This window comes from Scyliorhinus torazame, chromosome 8 (assembly GCF_047496885.1).
Source record: "Scyliorhinus torazame isolate Kashiwa2021f chromosome 8, sScyTor2.1, whole genome shotgun sequence".
In the NCBI taxonomy this organism is placed as follows: domain Eukaryota; kingdom Metazoa; phylum Chordata; class Chondrichthyes; order Carcharhiniformes; family Scyliorhinidae; genus Scyliorhinus; species Scyliorhinus torazame.
The window spans coordinates 139,494,587-139,511,449 of record NC_092714.1 but is presented as its reverse complement, the minus strand read 5'-3'; the positions used below and the strand labels follow the sequence as shown (position 1 = coordinate 139,511,449).

General features: G+C 43.7%; 1 protein-coding gene across 4 annotated transcripts in view; it reads right to left on the bottom strand.

Annotated features, from left to right (window-relative positions):
* Positions 1-2,074: 2,074 nt before the first annotated feature.
* LOC140428149 (succinate--CoA ligase [ADP-forming] subunit beta, mitochondrial-like) overlaps positions 2,075-16,863 on the bottom strand; it is a 282,972-nt gene continuing 268,183 nt past the window's right edge. For 3 of the 4 annotated variants that reach the window (XM_072514269.1, XM_072514270.1, XM_072514271.1), the window contains exons 9-11: positions 15,014-15,134; positions 3,765-3,853; positions 2,075-3,021 (exon numbers count right to left, since the gene is read on the bottom strand). In XM_072514269.1, coding sequence (XP_072370370.1) covers positions 2,947-3,021; positions 3,765-3,853; positions 15,014-15,134 — 285 coding nt within the window. In that variant the 3' untranslated portion in view covers positions 2,075-2,946. The remainder of the gene's footprint in view (positions 3,022-3,764; positions 3,854-15,013; positions 15,135-16,863) is intronic. The other variant, XR_011948717.1, reaches the window with a different exon arrangement.

The window sequence follows — 16,863 nt, the reverse complement described above, 5'->3', positions numbered from 1 at the left end:
ACCTCTATCAGATCACCCCTCAACCTCCTTCGTTCCAGTGAGAACAAACCGAGTTTATTCAACCTCTCCTCATAGCTAATGCCCTCCATATCAGGCAACATGCTGGTAAATCTCTTCTGCACCCTCTTTAAAGCCTCCACATCCTTCTGCTGGTGCGGCGACCAGAATTGAACACTATACTCCAAGTGTGGCCTAACTAAGGTTCTATACAGCTGCAACATGACTTGCCAATTTTTATACTCAATGCCCTGGCTAATGAAGGCAAGCATGCCGTATGCCTTCTTGACTATCTTCTCCACCTGTGTTGCCCCTTTCAGTGACCTGTGGACCTGTACACCTAGATCTCTCTGACTTTCAATACTCTTGAGGGTTCTACCATTCACTGTATATTCCCTACCTGTATTAGACCTTCCAAAATGCATTACCTCACATTTGTCCGTATTAAACTCCATCTGCCATCTCTCCTCCCAAGTCTCCAAGCGATCTAAATCCTGCTGTGTCCTCTGCCAGTCCTCATCGCTATCCGCAATTCCACCAACCTTTGTGTCATCCGCAAACTTACTAATCAGACCAGTTACATTTTCCTCCAAATCATTTATATATACTACGAACAGCAAAGGTCCCCGCACTGAACCCTGCGGAACACCACTAGTCACAGCCCTCCAATCAGAAAAGCACCCTTCCATTGCTACTCTCTGCCTTCTATGACTTAGCCAGTTCTGTATCCATCTTGCCAGCTCACCTCTGATCCCGTGTGACTTCACTTTTTGTACCAGTCTGCCATGAGGCATCTGGTCAAAGGCCTTACTGTAGTCCATATAGACAACATGCCGTACCTGCATCAATCATCTTTGTGACGTCCTCGAAAAACTCTTATCAAGTTAGTGAGACACGACCTCCCCTTCACAAAACCGTACTGCCTCTCGCTAATACGTCCACTTGCTTCCAAATGGGAGTAGATCATGTCTCGAACAATTCTCTCCAGTAATTTCACTACCACTGATGTAAGGCTCACCGGCCTGTAGTTCCCTGGATTATTCTTGCTACCCTTCTTAAACAAAGGAACAACATTGACTATTCTCCAGTCCGCCGGGACATCACCTGAAGACAGTGAGGATCCAAAGATTCTTGTCAAGGCCTCAGCAATTTCCTCTCTTGCCTCCTTCAGTATTCTGGGGTAGATCCCATCAGGCCTTGGGGACTCAGAACATAGAACATACAGTGCAGAAGGAGGCCATTCGGCCCATCGAGTCTGCACCGAACCACTTAAGCCCTCACTTCCACCCTATCCCCGTAACCCAATAACCCATCCTAACCTTTTTGGTCACTAAGGGCAATTTATCATGGCCAATCCGCCTAACCTGCACATCTTTGGACTGTGGGAGGAAACCGGAGCACCCGGAGGAAACCCACACACACACGGGGAGGACGTGCAGACTCCGCACAGACAGTGACCCAAGCCGGAATCGAACCTGGGACCCTGGAGCTGTGAAGCAATTGTGCTATCCACAAGACTACCGTGCTGCCCCGCAGCACTTATCCAGCTTAATATTTTTCAAGACGCCCAACACCTCGTCTTTTTAGATCTCAATGTGACCCAGGCTATCTACACTCCCTTCTCCAGACTCAACATCCACCAATTCCTTCTCTTTGGTGAATACTGATGCAAAGTATTCATTTAGTACCTCGCCCATTTCCTCTGGCTCTACACATAGATTCCCTCCCCTATCCTTCAGTGGGCCAACCCTTTCCCATATGAGATGGCATCAGGGCATTGGACTATGGGGGGGGGGGAGGGTGGAGGAAGGCTATAATTTAGACATTATAATTCAGAATATAAACTACACAATAAAATAGTGTTGTTCAACCCCAGGCCGTGGCACATTTGCTTAATACTGTACCAACCTTGTACATTTGAGTCATTGGAATATAATGTAGAATGACTACTTTTTCCAGTAAAAAGTTTAGCTGGATTTAAATCAATCTGACCATAAAATAGGACCAAGTTTTCATACATTTTCAATCTGAAAAAGTTTGCAATAATTTGCATTAAAAAGCCCAGTTATCAAGCAAGTTCTCAGAACTGAAGTATATTTTATTGTTGAGTACAATAACCAGTTTCAATAATGCATATTAAAATGTTTCAACTCTAGCCTATGAGGCTTAAACATATTACAGAAATGCCTTGCTACATACACAAGGGTACAATTCAATATGCATTTTTCTTTTAATAAACTAATCATTGATCTGTGTCAAACAAATTACAGCAGCAAACATCTTCCTCTCTTTTGTACAAAGGACTTCAGTATGATCAACTCATTCATACTTCACAAGTTTGTATTCATTGCTGTATGGAAATGTATCTGTTACGTGTTTACCAATAATAAATCCACTTGAAATGTGTTCTAGTGGAGGAATGTCTAAAGGTTTGTGAGTTGACCATTCCACTGAAGTAATTAATGAGTTAACACTTGTTGCAGAAAATGCATCCCCAAAAAACATCCTGTGCTTTTCAAAGAGAACAGAGAGATACTGAGTGCTGCTATAAACTGTAAAGTATGTGATCCTTTGTTGGAAGCCAGGTGACCAAAAACATCAGATCAATTCAGACTTGTGTTCAGTCATACAATGTGCTTCAAGATCTACCAGGTGAACACATCAGTGCTTGACAGCATTTGGAGTCAATATAGACATAAACTTTAAATAAGTGATAGGTAATAATTAAAAAATCTGGATTTACATCACATTCCTTACCTCTTACATATCTGGTGATGCAACGCTAAACAAAAATGTCTGAACGCCATGCAAACAAGTCAACATTACATTTTCTGCAGTATTGTCACTTGGGTCATAGAATCCCTTCACAAAGAGAAACAAAGGGCAAGACACCATTTTAAGATACCACAATTGTGAACATCATAGGAATTTATATCTTTAATGCACGTGTCAAATTGGCAGCTGGAAATTGACATCCACCTGTGCCTCCTTTGCCAATGACACGATTTCTGAAAGTTTTACAACCTGCAAGCATATAAAAACATAGAATGAGGTACATATTAGAATTAATTCCAGGGTGAACAATGTCGTAAAAGCAAGACTACAGTGACAAATTTACTTTGAATATAAAAATAATTCTCATATGGAAATTGGTACTCAAACAATTAATGTGGCACAAAGTAATTTATTGGAAACTACTTTTTGCTGAACAAATAAAACAGACATTGGCTAGATCAGATCATTTTAATAATTATTGCTCTGGCTTTTGATTGGCTTTTAAAATCTCAAGGAATCAATTCTTGGAAAAATATTTGCACCTCCAAAATGGAGGATAAGAACCGAACTTTTAGCTTTTCTCGTTAAAGAAACAAGATTGGGTAGAAAAAAAAAGTTAAACTAGCTTTCAAGAAGAAAAGTAAGAAAAGAGGGAATGGGAAAGAGGAGGCAATAGTATAGGGAGGAGAATGAAGCACACAAAGGCAAGTATAATGAAAATGTTTTAAGTATAAACATAGTTGACATTACAGTAAAAGTTGCACCCCATATTTGAGAATCTTGGCTGTAATATTAATGCTGATTTTACGAGAACAGTGTGCTAGCTGAAAACCTATATCAGCGAGCTTATGAAGATGTTACGTCCCTGCATAATAGTTTGGCTGTTAAAAGGACCTCCTTGAAAGTACATTTCCCAAAGCAGGTGCATTACACGGATAACTGAGCCAGGGACCAAAGGGTACTTTCAGTTTTCAAAGCAACGTCTTACTTACCATTTTAGCGGCTTCATCCAAGTCATCACAACCCAGAATCTTGAGACTGCTGGAAGCAATCAGTGCTTTGGCATCATCGACTTTAGAGCCTGTGGGTGCAAAATAATAGACACTGAGCATTAGGCATACACTTCTGAACTTCCCCTAGAAAGAAACACTTGCATTTATACACTGTGTTTCACAACCGCAGGATATCCTAAAGCACTTAACATCCAAGGTATTTTTGAAGTTTAATCACTGTTGTAGAGAATACGGCAGTCAATTTGTACACAGGAAGCTGATAACAACCAGATAATCTAGGAGATAAAGAGTGATCAGGTCAACTCAAAAAGCTTCAATGCCCTTCTTCAAATGCTGCCATGAGATCTTTTACACAAATGGGAGTGTTGCGGGTATTTGGTTTAATGCAGGCATTGTCAAAGTCAGGGACGCGACGGTGGGGCATGGGCGTGTGTCGGTAGGGTTGCGGTGCTGTCCATCGCGGCGCTCCCGATTGCGCAAATTCGCACGCAAAGCCGGCTTTTAACTATGCCGGCTGCGAGCAGCCTTTTCACCATATTTTAAAAATGCGGCCACACTGCGCGTGCATGCCCGTTCATCGGTATGCGCAAAACTCTGCGCATGCACACCGATGAGCGGGCACGCACGCGCAGTGCGGCCGCATTTCTTTTATATGGTAAAAAAGGCCGCTCGCAGCCGGCATAGTGAAAAGCCGGCTGCTGCTCGCTCTGCCCAGTAATGCTCGGCTCTACTGAATGAAGCAAAGGCCGAGTTTCCTCCCGGTGACTAGCACCATCGGACCCACCCGCAGAGATCCACCGCCATGGCCTCCACCTCGGAACTCGCCTGTAACTACAGTGCGCTCATCCTGCACGACGACGAGGTCACTGTCACCGAAGACAAACTCAATGCCCTGATTAAAACAGCTGGTGTGACCATTGAGTCTTTCTGGCCTAGTCTGTTTGTCAAGGCATTGGCTAATATTGACGTCAATAGTCTGATCTGCAACGTTGGTGCTGGTAGCAGTGCCCCAGCTGCTGCAGCAGTTGTTTCCACCGCTGCCCCTGTTGCTGCTGAAGAGAAAAAGGAAGTGAAGAAACAGGAAGAATCTGACAATGATATGGGCTTTGGTCTCTTTGATTAAACGTGCCGTGCAACAACATTGTTACAATTTACAAAAAAAATAGAATATTAAAGCCGGCTATTGCGGCTGAAGACCGCAAATTTGCGCAATCGGAGACGCAGAAGATTTTTAAAATTCTAGGCATTCTTCCTGCCTGAGGGAGGCAGAGAGCAGGTCACGGCCCCCAAACGTCGGCATCACGTGCTTTGGGCGCGATTGTGATTCTTCCATTTTGTCAGCAGCAAACAAGGCAAGTGAAAATGGTGGGTCGCAAAGGTCAGCCGGCGTGGTTCGCGAAGGTCGGCCGCCGTGGGTCGCGAAGGTTGGCCAGTTGGTAAAAACGGGTCCCCGGAAAAAAAGTTTGAAAAACACTGGTTTAATGTCACATATGAAACACTCATTCGGTTCTACATTCAAGTATTATCCTAGATTTTGTGCTCTCAAGTTTCTCAAGTGAGAAGAAGCCAAAACCTTCTAACACAAGAGGTGCGATCTAATGGCACTAGCTGGACTAAAAAGTTTAAGCCCTACTTCCATTTATCAGGCAGAACAGTGGGAAGATGGGATGACTTATGAACATAAGATACTGGCCTTTAACTTCTGCTATATGTGCCCATATGTGGACATAAAGCCCATATATGGACATAAGGGCCAGATTTTCATAAAGTGGGGAAGATTCCATGGGCTCCACCATTACGGTATGCAGGACGTGGATGCGGAACCACCAGTTCCATTTCCAACAGATCCTACTTTTGCCAGTAGAGGAATGGGGGTTGGGGGTGATTTACACAGGAGGGAACCCCAAACTCAGACGGGTCACTTCAGCTTAGTGTAGAATTCAAACAGATCTCTTTTTGGCTGCTGCAAGTGGCATAATCCACAATGTGGGAGTCACAAATATATGTGGTAGATGCAAATGTTTTTAAATAATGGATAAGGTAGGTTTAACTGTCAAGATCTGTAGTTGTTTTATATACCTGCTCTTTAGACTGTTAAAAGCTGGCTGCAGCTGAGATAATGGGCGAAATTCTCCCCCAACGGCGTGATGTCCGCCGACTGGCGCCAAAGACGGCGCCAATCAGACAGGCATCGCGCCGGCCCAAAGGTGTGGAATGCTCCGCATCTTTGGCGGCCTAGCCCCAACATTGAGGGGCTAGGCCGACGCCGGAGGGATTTCCGCCCCGCCAGCTGGCGGAAATGGCGTTTGTTGCCCCGCCAGCTGGCGCAGAAATGCGGCGCATGCGTGGGAGCGTCAGCGGCCGCTGTCAGTTTCCCGGCGCATGTGCGGGAGCGTCAGCGGCCCCTGTCAGTTTCCCACGCATGCGCAGTGGGGAGAGTCTCTTCCGCCTCCGCCATGGTGGAGGCCGTGGCGGAGGCGGAAGGGAAAGAGTGCCCCCACGGCACAGGCCCGCCCGCGGATCGGTGGGCCCCGACCGTGGGGGCACCCCCCGGGGTCAGATCGCCCCACGCCCCCCCCCCCCAGGACCCCAGAGCCCGCCCACGCCGCCTGGTCCCGTCGGTAAATACCAGCTTTGATTTACGCCGGCGGGGCAGGCAATTTCTGGGCGGGACTTCGGCCCATCCGGGCCGGCGAATCCAGCGGGGGGTCCCGCCAACCGGCACGGCCCGATTCCCGCCCCCGCCCAATCTCCGGTACCGGAGACTTCGGCGGGGACGGGATTCACGGCGGCCAACGGCCATTCTCCGACCCGGCGGGGGTCGGAGAATGACGCCCAAAGTTTTTTTAAATCACCATCTGCGTAATAGCGTTGTTTGACAGGCCAGGTGGTGTATCAAGCAGTTTCAATAGTGATTTCTTGAAATTTGACCAAGGGCTCTTTGTGAATGCTTGGTTGAATTTCAAAAGCTACAATAATCTCAGCAGGATTTTAATTCAGAGTTTGATTGACAGGTTAAGCAGACTTTAAAGGGTCAGCTGTCTGTTTGTTTTTATAAGAAATTAAACACTTGAAGGTTCATTCAAAACTTTTAATTCTCATGAATATATATTTTTTGAATACTGAGTTTATATAGCGAAATCCATATTATTTTTAAAGAACTTTATTTTATCTGCAAATGGCTCGCGATCTGCCCATGATGAAGAGTGGGTGAGTTGTCATGGGGGCTATAAGGGACAATGGGGGGCACAAGTTGGCATGGGAGCTATAACAGGCCTTTGGAAGTGTGTGAGAAACCATGAGTTAACATGGAGGGTAGAGGAACAATGGGGGGGGGGGGGGAGAAGAGGGGTAGGGGAATGTGGATTGCAGTTGAGGGCTGGAGGGCCTAAAATCTGATAAAACAACTGGGACAAAGTCTCGGAGAACCAAGATGGGCATTTCAACCAGCCCGCCTCAGCACTCAGGCATTCCTGTTGATGTCTTGCTCTGATTCCAGAGTCAGCTGGCTCGACTTACTCATGCACACCCCTGCCTCTCCCCCCAGAAGACAGTAAAACCACAATATGATAATGCAGAAATTGTCTTGTTATGCTCTAGGCGTAGCATAAGCGGCTTCCTTGTGGTATACTTGACAAAGGAAGGTTCAGACGTGGAGATAACTTCAACACGTTTATTAAACTATTTACACTTCTCCTACTCGGGTTCGCCACTACTGTTAAACCTTCTATAACTACTCAGACTGACTAACCAGTCTGCTACAATCCACGTGGTGGGTGTAATATTGAATCAACCCTGTGTCTCTACTCACTGACTGTCTCCACTGGAAAGAGGAAGATCATGTGTGTTGTGTCCTTTATATATAGGTTGGTGTAATGCCCTCCTGTGGTCGTGTCACCTGTGTGTATCGTGAATGCCCATTGGTCGTGTCCTATCTAACTGTTCTATTGGTTGAGTGTCTGTGTGTCATGTCTCTGGTGCTCCCTTTAGTGTCTAGCTAGTCTACATGTATTTACATTAACCCCTTGTGTCTTTACAGTGATGCATATCACCACAGAAATAACAATAGGACTCAAGTGAAAGAGTAGACAAGAGTAAGGCGAGCAATAGTAGTAATTTCAAGATTCCAAAGTTTTGATAGATAAAAGAATATGAAGAGGGGAAAAAAAAGTAGAGTTAAATTTTAAAATTGCAAAATACATGCTCTGCAGTGCTGATCAGGTGGAATAGTTTTCAATCACTGCAATGCTTTTTCAGAGAAAAAAACAACTAGGCTGAATGGAACAGAAAACATTTTTGAATATTTATTCAGCAGAATTGCAAAAAGAATTTTAAAGTATGCAAAAGCAGTTGCCACATTGCAAGCCTTATGTCATCCCATCACTCTGAACCACGTCATGCTGCAAAATATATTGCTGTTTGTTCCTGTTGATTTTGGAAATCTCACTGAAACAAAATATACATTTCCTACTTATTATGACAACAAGGATGGTTTTATGAAAACTGCAGTGATGGAATTCTGTTAAAAAAATTATTTTCAAGGTTATTTGGTGCACATTAATTTCAGAGCAAGAGACAGGTTACAACCTTCCCTTTTTGTTCCACCGCTGGTTGCCAAGCTTTCAGCCACCTTGGCTCGAAGCTCACGAATATCCTCCCTAAATCTCTCAACGTATCTTTCTTCCCTTAAGACTCTTTTTAAAACACAGCAGATACCAAGTCAGCATGTGACCAAATGTGACATCAAGGAGCCCCAGCAAAATTGAAGTCAATGGGAATCAAGACAAATTCTCCTCTGGTTGTATTCATATTTAGCACAAAGGAAGACAGCTGTTGTTTCTAACCAACCATCTCAGCCCCAGAACTTTGTTGCAGGAGTTCCTCCAGGGTGTGTCTTAGGCCCAACCATCCTCAGCTGCTTCATTAATGACCTTCCTTCCATCATAATGTTAGAAGGGGAGATGTTCACTGATTGCGCAATGTTCAGTACCATTCACAACTCCTCAGATAGTGAAGCAGTCCTTATGTTTGGAGACTTGGGTGGAGAGATGGCAGATGGAGTTTAATCCGGACAAATGTGAGGTAATGTATTTTGTAAGGTCTAATGCAGGTAGGGAATATACAGTGAATGGGAGAACCCTCAAGAGTATTGAAAGTCAGAGAGATCTAGGTGTACAGGTCCACAGGTCAATGAAAGGGGCAACACAGGTGGAGAAGATAGACAAGAAGGCACACGTCATGCTTGCCTTCATTGGCCGGGGCACTGAGTATAAGAATTGGCAAGTCATGTTGCAGCTGTATAGAACCTTAGTTAGGCCACACTTGGAGTATAGTGTTCAATTCTGGTCGCCACACTACCAGAAGGATGTGGAGGCTTTAGAGAAGGTGCAGAAGAGATTCACCAGAATGTTGCCTGGTATGGAGGGCATTAGCTATGAGGAGCGGCTGAATAAACTCGGTTTGTTCTCACTGGAACGACGGAGGTTGAGGGGCAACCTGATAGAGGTCTACAAAATTATGAGGGGCATAGACAGAGTGGATAGTCAGAGGCTTTTCCCCAGAGTAGAGGGGTCAATTACTAGGGGGCATAGGTTTAAGGTGCGAGGGGCAAGGTTTAGAGTAGATGTACGAGGCAAGTTTTTTTACACAGAGGGTAGTGGGTGCCTGGAACTCGCTACCGGAGGAGGTGGTGGAAGCAGGGACGATAGTGACATTTAAGGGGCATCTTGACAAATACATGAATAGGATGGGAATAGAGGGATACGGACCCAGGAAGTGTAGAAGATTGTAGTTTAATCGGGCAGCATGGTCGGCACGGGCTTGGAGTGCCGAAGGGCCTGTTTCTGTGCTGTACTTTTCTTTGTTCTTATCCACATGCAACAAGACCTGGACCACATTCAGGCTTGGGCTTATAAGTGGCAAATTACATTTGTAATTTGTGCCACAAAAGTGCCAGACAAAGAGAGGTTCAACAAAAGATAATCTAATTACACCCCCACCCCCACCCCACTCCCCTGAAATTCAGGGTCATTTCTGTCAGGAAGCAGAGGTTGTTTTAAATAATCTATTTTGTATTGTTGGATATAGAAATAAGGTATAAATTTGAGAGTTTAATTCAGTGTTTCTGTATAAGAAATGACAAAACTCTAGTTAAATTAGTGCTAAACAAAGGGGTTTGTATGTATGGGGATTTTAGTTTCATTTCAAACTGTGCCTGCATTGTCATTTGACAGTTTACAACATGAAAAGCAAACAGAGATTAGAGAAGGATGGAGCTGTTGCTTGGCAACCAAAATTAGAAAGATCTTTTTAGTTTCTTTTTTTATTGGACGCAAGGCAGTTGGAGCATAGCAGCTAGAAAGGAAACAGCTCTCACAGCTCCACCAGAAGCAGAAACAATACATTGGAGTAATGGGAAGAAAGCAAGCCCCTGAAACTAAAGAACAGATAGTTCTAGAAACCAGGGAATTAAAATAGAGGTCCCAGGCAGTTTGAAGTCAAAAAGACAAAAGGAACTGGAATTGAACAAGGCGCTGTTCGTTGGAATTCAAGTAAAAGACAGAGAACGTGCTCTGAGTTAGAGCTAGCTGAAGTAATCAGTTATCTGGAAAACCACATCTGAGGTAAATCAAAAGTTTGTTGACTTCTTAATACAGCCTGTGAAGCAGTTGAGTTCCACTTGTGTGGGGGAGTAGCTGACAGATTGTGTGGGAGCTTGAATGCATGTGGCAAGACAAGACAGAGGAATATCGAAAGGAGACTTGGAAATCCTGGAAGTGGATCCTTGCTGAAAACAGCTGAGGAAAGCATTGTTTGGTAGAAGATTCTAAGACATGTCTTTTCAAGATTGGAGCTTTGGAAACATTCGTACGGAAGCCAGAGTCCAGTTGGCTCACAGAGTAATAATCATCTGAGAGGATTTGAGGAGAAATGCACAGAAGTTCGATTGGATGGCATCTGCCACTTGGTTTCAGAGTGAGGTGTGTCTGACCACAGTTGGCCTATTGATTTACAGGGACTATGTATGTACCAAGGACATTATAGGTATATGCCAGGTATATTTTGTAACCTGGATTATCCTTAAAATCTGTGTACATTTGTGAAGATAAATTTGAGTGAAGGCGTATCATATTATAGTCAAACTTTTCATGTTTAATAAATGTTTTTTTCTGTTGTTAAAAACCAATTGACAGTCCAGTGACTCTGTTCATCCACATTTTCTTCTTTTTTTTTAAAGTTAGTCTTTTGAGCCAGGGTTCCATTCTGGGGCCTTCCTGTCAAGTAGTAACATCAACTGGTAACATTACCATCACTAAATCCACCACTATCAGCATCCTAGTGCTACCATTGACCAGAAACTGAACCAAACCTGCCAAATAAATACTGTGGTTACAAGTGCAAATGAGAGATTGGGAATTCTGCCTCATTACTCAGGACCAGATCTAGGACCGCTTGTTCCCTTGTAGGTTCCATTACATACTGTTCCAGGAAATTATCCCGGACACATTCTATAAACTCCTCCTCAAGGCTGCCTGTACCAACCTGGTTAAACCAATCGACATGCAGATTAAAATCTCCCATGATAACCGCTGTACCATTTCTACATGCATCCGTTATTTCTTTGCTTATTGCCTGCCTACCATCCTGTTACTATTTGGTGGCCTATAGACTACTCCTATCAGTGACCTTTTCGCCTTACTATTCCTGATTTCCACCCAAATTGATTCACCTTGTCCTCCATAGCACCAATGTCATCCCTCACTATTGCCCGGATGCCATCCTTAAACAACAAAGCTACACCACCGCCCTTACCGTCCATTCTATCCTTTCGTATAGTCTGATACCCTTGGATATTTAACTCCCAGTCGTGACCATCTTTTAACCATGTTTCAGTAGTGGCCACTAAATCATAGTCATTCACGATGATTTGCGCCATCAACTCATTCACCTTATTCCGTATACTACGAACATTCAGGTAAAGTACACTTATGCTGTTTTTTATGTCTTTGTTATGAATCCTAACACCTTGATCAGTAACTTTTCGCAAATTATTTTTCCTCTTACCCTTTCTCCTAATTTTCCTAGTCTTTGAACCCATATCTCTACATAATAACCTGTCACGTAACCTGCTGCCTTGCTCTCCATTAACCATTATACTGTCCATGGCTTTACTCTTCCCTTCCCCCCAACTTGCTCGTTTAAAGTCCTTGTGACCAACCTATTTATCCTATTCGCTAGAACACTAGTCCCAGAATGGTCCAGGTGAAGACCGTCCCAACGGTACAGGATCCCTCCTGCCCCAGTACTGATGCCAATGCCCCATGAAATGGAATCCCTCTTTCCCGCACCACTCCTTTAGCCACGTGTTAACGTCCCTAATTTTCTCAACCCTATGCCAATTGGCACGTGGCTCGGGTAGTAATCCAGAGATTATAACCCTGGAGGACATGTTCTTTAATTTAGTCCCTAGTGTTTGATAATCCCCAAACAGGTCCTCTTTCCTAGTCTTACCTATGTTGTTAGTCCCAACGTGGACCACAACAACTGGATCCTCCCCCTCCCTCTCCAAAATCCTTTCAAGCCGATCAGAGATGTCCCTCACCCTGGCACCGGGCAGGCAACATACCATGCGGGACTCACGATCTGGCTTACAAAGGATGCCATCAATCCCCCTAATTATAGAATCCCCTACAACTACCACTCGTCTTTTTGCTCCCCCCTCTTTAATGGCTTCCTGTACCACGGTGCAGTGGTCAGTCAACACATCCTCCCTACAGCCCTCTTCCTCATCCACACAGGGAGCAAGTACCTCATACCTGTTGGACAAGGTCAAGGGCTGAGGCTCCTTAACTCCTAAACTCAGGATCCCCCTACCTGCCTCCCTTGCAGTCACACCACTCTGTCCCTGACCACTGATCGAATTAACAGTAAGTAGAATAAGTATTCTACCGGGTGTGACTGCCTCCTGAAACAAAGCGTCCAGGTAATTTTCCCCCTCCCTGATGTGCCGCAGTGTGTGCAGCTCGGTCTCCAGCTCATCAATTCTGAGCCGAAGTTCCTCGAGCAGCCAACACTTGCTGCAGATGTGGTCACTGACGGTCTCAATGGGATCCACCAGTTCCATCATCATACAGCAACAGCACATCACCTGTCCAGCCATATTCAACTAGTTAATTAATTTAAATAATTTTTTTTTTAATAGAACCTCCAGGATAAACCCGAACACCAACAAAAACACAGCCCTCTCTCGCCACTCACCCGAACTCAGTCACTCACCTAAACTCAGATGCACTCTGTTCCAATCAGCACTCCGTGTCTAAAGTCTCTCTGTGAACTCCCGCTGCTTTATGGACTCTCTCTCTGTGAACTCCCGCTGCTTTATGGACTCTCTCTCTGTGAACTCCCGCTGCTTTATGGACTCTCCCTCTGTGAACTCCCGCTGCTTTATGGACTCTGTCTGTGAACTCCCCCAGCTTTATGGACTCTCTCTCTGTGAACTCCCGCTGCTTTATGGACTCTCACTGTGAACAGTGAGGAGGATACGGAGGGCATAGACAGGCTGGTAGAATGGATGGGCATGAAGCAGATGAAATTTAACACAGTGTGAAATGATACATTTTGGTAGGAGGAATCAGAAGAGGCAATATAAAATGAAGAGTACAATTCCAAAGAAGGTATATGAGCAGAGTGCCTTGGAGTATGTGTGCACAAATTGCCGAAGGTTGTAGAGCAGGTTGAGAAAGCAGGTATAATGGTTCCAGGGATCCGGAACTTCAGTTATGAAGATAGATTGGATTATGGGGAGAAGACAGGAGAATGGTACTAAGCGAATTGCTCATTAGAGAACTTGTGCAAACATGATGGCCTCCTTCTGCACTGTAACAATTCTGTGATTACACATACTGGATTCTGGATGCCATAAATAGAAGCAGAGAGTCCAAAAACAATGAATCATAACCAACTACTTGGTTTGGCCTGATGTGTAATATCAGGTCCAATTCTGGACACAACACTTTAGAAAGGATTGGAGGGAATTAAAGTGGTGTGGAAAAGATTTATAAAAATGGTTCCTGGAATGACCAACTTTAGTTGATAAGATTGAAAAGTTGGGATTTTTCTCTCGAGGAGATTTGATAAAGATGTTCAAAGTCATGAAGGTCTAGACAGAATATAGTAGATAGAGAGAAACTGCTCCATTGGTGGAACTGTCGAGAACTAGAGGACACTGATTTAAGGTGAATGGTAAAGGAACCAAAGGCAACATGAAGAACGTTTTTTTGCCCAATAAGTGCATAGAATCTGGAATGAAGTGCCTGAGATTGTGGTGAAGGCAAATTCAATAATGGCTTTCAAGAGAAAATTGGATAATTATCTGAATAGAAAACCTTTGCAGGTCTCCTGCAGATATCCAGGGCAAGACAACAGGCCTAATTAATTATTTTGTGCTGTAACCATTGTGCGTTAATATCAAGATGAACTGCAGCAACTCGCCAAATCTCCTTCGACAGCAACTTTCAAACACGAGACCGTGACCATCTATAAGAACAAATGCAAATGACTTGGATTGCTACCACCTCCAAGCTCCCCTCCAAGTCACATACCCTCCTGATTTGGAACTATAATCACAACTCCTTCACTCCCTTCCTAATAGCACTGCAGGTGTAGCTACACCACATAGCTGCAGGGGCTCAAGAAAGCAGCTCCTTGCCAACTCATGATGGCAATTAGAGATCAACAATAAGTGCTGGCCTTTCCAGCAGCATTCACATGTCAAGAATGAATACAAACATGGCTTTTTGAACAAACTTTTAGCCACCTGTCCCTCTATCTTCATATCTGGTTCGGTGTTAAAAATTGCTTTATCCTGCTCCTATGAAGCACCTTCAAATGAAAGTTTCCTTATGTTGCAGCAGCTATCTAAATGCAAGCAGTTGATTGTGCTAATACTAGTGTTTATAGTTCCACTAGATAGCAGTCACCCAATTTCAAAAAAGTCCCAACATACAGCAATGGCTATGGCTGACAGACATGGGTGGAGAAAAAAGGTTGAAGTTAAATATATTCGGGATTCATTTACTTAATGAAATTCTAATGGTGGTCATTCATTGATGCACCAAAGAAGAGGTCAACTTGTGCAGTTCTCCTATTAGGGAGAAATCAAGTGGAAAGCAACTGGACAAAAACAAGTGCCTCTCTGTAGTTGAATTAGTGGAAACTGCCATGCTCACCTTGCAATCTCACAACTATCGGAATCTTCAAATCCAAGTTCTTCACAGCCAGAATTATACCTCTAGCAATTATATCGCAGCGCATGATGCCACCAAATATATTTACCAGAATAGCAAGAACCTAGAGAAAGAAGGGTCCTTTTAAAGTAATAATGAAACTGCCTGGGTGAAGAACAAAATCATTCAGAGTTAAATCAAATGTACTTACTTATCTGCTCTTCAGCAATTATCATTTTATACACCAAGTGTTAGCAGCACATACAAAGAATATTGCTAATTTATGCTCGCAGCGCTAAGCTTTATCTACTTATATAGCAGGGGTTGCCAAACTTTCTGAACTTTAAGAGCCGCATTCAATAATCTTCAGCAAGAGTCACAGACATAGACAACCTTAACAGGCACATTTTTATTCTTATTGCAAACACTTATGTCAGCAAATATATTGAATAAAAATGTAAGTACAAATAGTGCAAAAAGTATATGTATGCAAAAACTAAAGTATTTATCACCCATCCTCCGTAACTTGTCTTCTTGCAATGCAGCATTCCTTTCCCAGCTCAGCTTTAATCCCTGAAGCAAACTCCAGCTTCCTCCTTCACTGCTTGCAAACTTGCATACAGTGAAGAGACCAGTGTCCTGATTCTGCTGCCAGACCTCCCACTGTTTTAGCAAAGAAACGCACTGTGTTTAGGTCGCAGCGAGGGTTTTGCATGTGCTTATCAAAGGGTTAATTAATTATTGAACAAACAACACAGGAAAGGGTCCCAGGTGTGGCCACAAACAGCATGTGGTCACCAATCAAGTCGCTACATTCACATTAGATTAGGAGGCTTCATTAATTGTCCATCCGTCCCTCCCACTCTGTTCATTGTGCTGCCATCTCCAATGTTGCCACACAGCACAAGTCTGCTCCACCCCCTTGACATTGAGCTGGACTTGAAGTGCATGTTTGGCTACCCCTGTAATATGGCATGTCTGGAATATGGGCATGCACTCCCCAGGAGGGCAAAACTTTATACTGGGAGCAGAAAGTAATAAAAAGTACCCAGCTTACTCACTCTTCCAACTTCTTCCATCGGGCAGGAGATACAGAAGTCTTGAGAACCCGCACGAACAGACTCAAAAACAGCTTCTTCCCCACTGTCACCAGACTCCTAAATGACCCTCTTATGGACTGACCTCATTAACACTACACCCCTATATGCTTCATCCGATGCCAGTGCTTATGTAGTGTATATGTTGTGTTGCCCTATTATGTATTTTCTTTTATTCCCTTTTCTTCTCATGTACTTAATGATCTGTTGAGCTGCTCGCAGAAAAATACTTTTCACTGTACCTCGGTACACGTGACAATAAACAAATCCAATCTAATCCAATCCAATCCTTATAAAAATAGTCTAAACAGAAGTGAATAGGATCTGATTGGGATTGTCTAATATTCAATTAGAAGTTACTAAATTCTAAACTGCAAATGTTACTATTATTCATTATATTAAGCATATGGACAAGTATATCAAGTCATTTTCAGTGATATTTAACATCTTCTGCCTGATCAACTGAATGTTTCCAGCATTTTGTTTTAACTTCAGATATAAAGCACCTGCAATATGTTGCTCATTTTGTTTAATACAAACCCTGGATTATCGGTCCAGTAACACACTGATAGATTTATTACTCCTAACTCTGGGCAAAACTGTCGCTGCAGATTAACTACCCATTGTAGTAACTGATTTTCATTTCAATTTTAAAAATACAGCGTGGCTTCTATAACGGGCAGACAATCCATAATGGCAGGTATGTACCCAAGGGAAGTCGAAGATTTTACCCCATTGTGTTATCGTCAAACCAGC